The sequence below is a fragment of the Myotis davidii genome, unplaced genomic scaffold (assembly GCF_000327345.1).
Source record: "Myotis davidii unplaced genomic scaffold, ASM32734v1 scaffold809, whole genome shotgun sequence".
NCBI classification, from domain to species: Eukaryota; Metazoa; Chordata; class Mammalia; order Chiroptera; family Vespertilionidae; genus Myotis; species Myotis davidii.
The window spans coordinates 1,515,817-1,516,136 of record NW_006300017.1 but is presented as its reverse complement, the minus strand read 5'-3'; the positions used below and the strand labels follow the sequence as shown (position 1 = coordinate 1,516,136).

Here is a 320-nt window from a genome sequence, read left to right as displayed (position 1 = left end):
CGCCCCTGCACACGGAGGGGCCCTTCGGCCACCCCACCATCCCCGAGGAGAACGGAGAGAACGCGTCCAACAGCACGCTGCCCTTGACTCAGACCCCCACGGGCGGGCGCTCCCCGGAGCCCTGGGGCCGGCCGGAGTTCCCCTTCGGGGGCCTGGAAACCCCGGCCATGATGTTCCCCCACCAGCTGCACCCCTGTGATGTGGCTGAGAGTCTGCAGCCCAAGGCCTGCCTCCCCCGAGGACTGCCCCCCACCTCCCTCCAGGTCCTCGGCCTCTACCCGGGCATCCTGCCTCTGGAGGCGCCAAAGGGCTGGGCCGGC

At 71.9% G+C, this 320-nt stretch overlaps 1 protein-coding gene across 1 annotated transcript in view; it reads left to right on the top strand.

The window, feature by feature from the left end:
* The window catches only part of IGSF9B (immunoglobulin superfamily member 9B), a 48,210-nt gene that overhangs the window by 34,458 nt on the left and 13,432 nt on the right, over positions 1–320 (top strand). Inside the window, exon 19 of the mRNA XM_015571971.1 lies at positions 1–316. Coding sequence (XP_015427457.1) covers positions 1–316 — 316 coding nt within the window. The remainder of the gene's footprint in view (positions 317–320) is intronic.